Source organism: Notothenia coriiceps, unplaced genomic scaffold (assembly GCF_000735185.1).
Source record: "Notothenia coriiceps isolate Sejong01 unplaced genomic scaffold, NC01 NC01_scaffold00037415, whole genome shotgun sequence".
Taxonomy (NCBI): Eukaryota; Metazoa; Chordata; class Actinopteri; order Perciformes; family Nototheniidae; genus Notothenia; species Notothenia coriiceps.
The window spans coordinates 1-3,460 of record NW_011370116.1 but is presented as its reverse complement, the minus strand read 5'-3'; the positions used below and the strand labels follow the sequence as shown (position 1 = coordinate 3,460).

At 47.7% G+C, this 3,460-nt stretch overlaps 1 protein-coding gene across 1 annotated transcript; it reads right to left on the bottom strand.

The window, feature by feature from the left end:
- Nucleotides 1-1,503: 1,503 nt before the first annotated feature.
- Nucleotides 1,504-3,140, bottom strand: stxbp4 (syntaxin binding protein 4; the record flags this gene model as incomplete). The annotated part of the gene is made up of 4 exons (XM_010796959.1): nt 1,504-1,735; nt 1,804-1,910; nt 2,124-2,256; nt 3,017-3,140. Coding segments are annotated over 4 exons (596 nt in total), but the record flags the coding sequence as incomplete, so codon positions are not given.
- Between the last annotated feature and the right edge of the window lie 320 nt (nt 3,141-3,460).

Below are 3,460 nucleotides of genomic sequence, written 5' to 3'. Positions count from 1 at the left end.
CCAGAGTATTTGTGTTGGGTAATCTATGGTAGGGCTAACCCATACAGTGGTGGGGCTCAAGTCAGTATTTGCAATGTAATTACATACATCGCCCCCCTTGACAGTGAAACGCCACGCGTGAGGTTTAGATTATTTCCCATTCAATCCAAATCGAACTGTATGAAATAAAAAGGCACATTTGTCTTGTAGTAAATAAAAAGGGCGACCTGGAGCCAATCCTGCAATTTCCCCACAGGTGAAAGAGTTGACATGCTGAAAACCCAACCCCTGCAGGGGGGGGTGGGATTCTCCCCCAGGAGACTTTTTGAAATACTAACATAAAATACACATTCTGGTGCTCTCTTGAGAAGAAGAAAAATACATCTATTACTACACGACGTATTTAAAAAAATGAACGCCATTTTAGTTTTTTGTTACTTTGTTCTGAAAGCTGAACCTGCTGCTCCTCACAGAGAGGAGAGGGAAGAGGCTGTGTGAATTACTTTACTTTGTGGATAAGGGTCGATAGTCCCCATTGTTCTGTGTGTCAGAATGAAAGACAGCCCACACACCTATCAATCATCAAACCATGGGGTCTTATTTCGATTATTTTAGTTGTATCGATGTATATAGAGATGTACTACAGCAAAAGTATTCTCCGTCGGGACTTCCTGCAACAACACCACGCCGTTATCTTGATTCTGATTGGCCAGAAGACATTATCAAAGATGTTCTATTGAGAAGATGATCACTACGTGACAAAAGTTTTCAAAACCGTTTCAGTATTTCCAGACAAGTGGCTACTGAAATCAATCTGACTAACTGCTGTCTGTGTGATTTACTCCGCGCGAGTTGGCGGACTTTAGTTTGCTTACTTTAATATAATTGTTCATGGTGGGGCTAAGGTTATATATACAGTCTATGGGCTAAGGTGGGGCTAAGCCATTTTTGTTGGTATGGCTGTAGACTACCCCAGTATACCCTGGCGCCGCCACTGAACATAATAATAAAACAATTAAAATGTTGTATTCAGCCCAGTGGGCCCAAATCCTGGATGGGCGGGCCCGGCCCCATGGGGCCCACCCATGAAGCCGGGTCTGACATCTGGGACCCAGGAGATGGCGCCATAGGAGGAGACGACCTACCACGCCGGCAATGGACCACACTGAACCGTCTACGAACTGAGGTCGGTCGCTTCTAAACATCAATGAAGAAGTGGGGCCTGGCAGACAGTGCTGCATGCGAGTGACCCTGAACAGACTGCCGAACATATAATGACCACCTGCCCTTTATATAGACCACCCTCTGAAGCCAGCCTCTTCCACTTAGGACCAGAGATGCGGGCATGGCTACACGACACAGAGTTGGACCTCTGACGTTACACGAAAGAAGAAGAAGGGGATCTGGCAATTAATACACCTCCCACTATGAATTATGAATTCATAATCATTTGTAATCATTAATAATAATAAGTTATAATTCATAATAACTCATTCATATTTATTTTATTCATGTGTTCCTCACCTGCCTCACGCTGACGGGGGGCAGGGTCTCACAGACTGGGTTCCTGCTGGAGGTGATCCTGGTCCCCCCCGGGGCTCCTGAGGCCCCTGAGTTCCCCAGCATCGAGGCCCTCTGCTGGGGCACAGATGCTCCCCCCGCCCCCTGCTGGGAGACGGGGTTGTGGGGCCCCAAGGAAGAGGAGGGGGAGGAAGAGGAGCGGTGGATGAAGGCGATCTCCACCGTGGGGTCCGGTCTGAACCAGCAGACAAAGCGTTAATATTCATTATAAGAAAAGACAGATATCGTTCAGTGCGTTTCTACCTGAGTTTGGTTCTGGTCAGGATGCTCCTCGCCTCCTCGTACGTGACCCCGATCAGAGACTCTTTATTGATCGAGACCAGCTGATCCCCGGCATGCAGACGGCCGTCCTGAACACACATGTTACATGTTACATGTTTATGTAGTGATGGAGATCTTTCAAATCATAATTAAGGCTAAAAAGATTGAGAAAATGTAAAAAAAAAAGAAATGCTATTTTTTTTAAATACATTTAAATAAAATTCCAAATAAAAAGCTTTTTGAGAATCTTTGTATTAAATGGTTATAAGATGTTTTACACATTGCTAAATAAAATAGCTGACCTTGTGGGCGTCTCCTGCAGGAACCACTTCCTGGATGAACACCATTGGTCCGTCGACTCGGTTAGCTCCGCCCCTGATGACTAGCCCCAAGCCCGTTCCCTTGGAAACGCAGATCAGCTGGATCCCGCTGTCACTGCAGGAGAGTCAATAAACAACAAACAATTAACAATAAACAAACTATTATTATTGTTTGTATTTGTACTTAAAGGTCTCCTATGATAATGTTTTTATTCATATATTACAGGTCTCAGATGTAGATGAATACATAAAAACATGTCTCTGAAGTGTTTTGCTCCAACACCAAACAGATCTTTGTAGCTTCACCCCCCTCTCTTCCAGCTGTTACTAAAGAGATGATTCTGGGTCTAACACCGACCATATTACTTCCAGAACACGTCTCATTGTTTCTGACAGCAACGTTTCTGATTGGCCCGTGGGGGTAAAGCCCGCCCACATTTTAGTAATGTGGTCATGACGAAGCAAATCTGGATCAGCTCCGTTGTTCCCCCGTTTTTAGAGATGTGGGTACGGAGGAGAAGAGAGAGGGGTTTATTTCTGACACTTTGAGAGTCTCCTGACACACCGGGGACACACCGGGGACACACCGGGGACACGCCGGGGACACGCCGGGGACACACCGGGGACACACCGGGGACACACCGGGGACACACCGGGGACACACCGGGGACACACCGGGGACACACCGGGGACACACCGGGGACACACCGGGGGGAAACCGGGGACACGCCAGGGACACGTGGTGATGTAACCTTTGTGAGTCTCCTGACACACCGGGGACACGCCGGGGACACACCGGGGGGACATGGTGATGTAGAAAAGACATCACAAAGTGACTTTTGCATGATAGGAGACCTCTAAATAAAGCTTCCTACATGAAGGTGTGCAGGGGGGCGTGCACGCTGGGGGGCGGGGCGCTGGCCCCCTCTTTAGGACTGAGCAGCTGAGGACTCTCCGACCGGGAGGAAGAAGAAGAAGAGGCCGTGTCCGTCAGCCTCCCTGACACCAACGAAGAAGAACAGAGAGGTGAAGGATGATGGGAAATAGAGTCAAATAGAGATCACTTTAATAACACAGTTTTTGCAAAGTGAGGACGTTTCAAAGAAAGACAGACATTTCTGCAGTGTGTGTGTGTGTGTGCGTGTGTGTGTGTGTGTGTGTGTGTGTGTGTGTGTGTGTGTGTGTGTGTGTGTGTGTGTGTGTGTGTGTGTGTGTGTGTGTGTGTGTGTGTGTGTGTGTGTGTGTGTGTGTGTGTGTGTGTGTGTGTGTGTGTGTGTGTGTGTGTGCGTGTGCGTGTGTGTGTGTGTGTGTGTTACCTG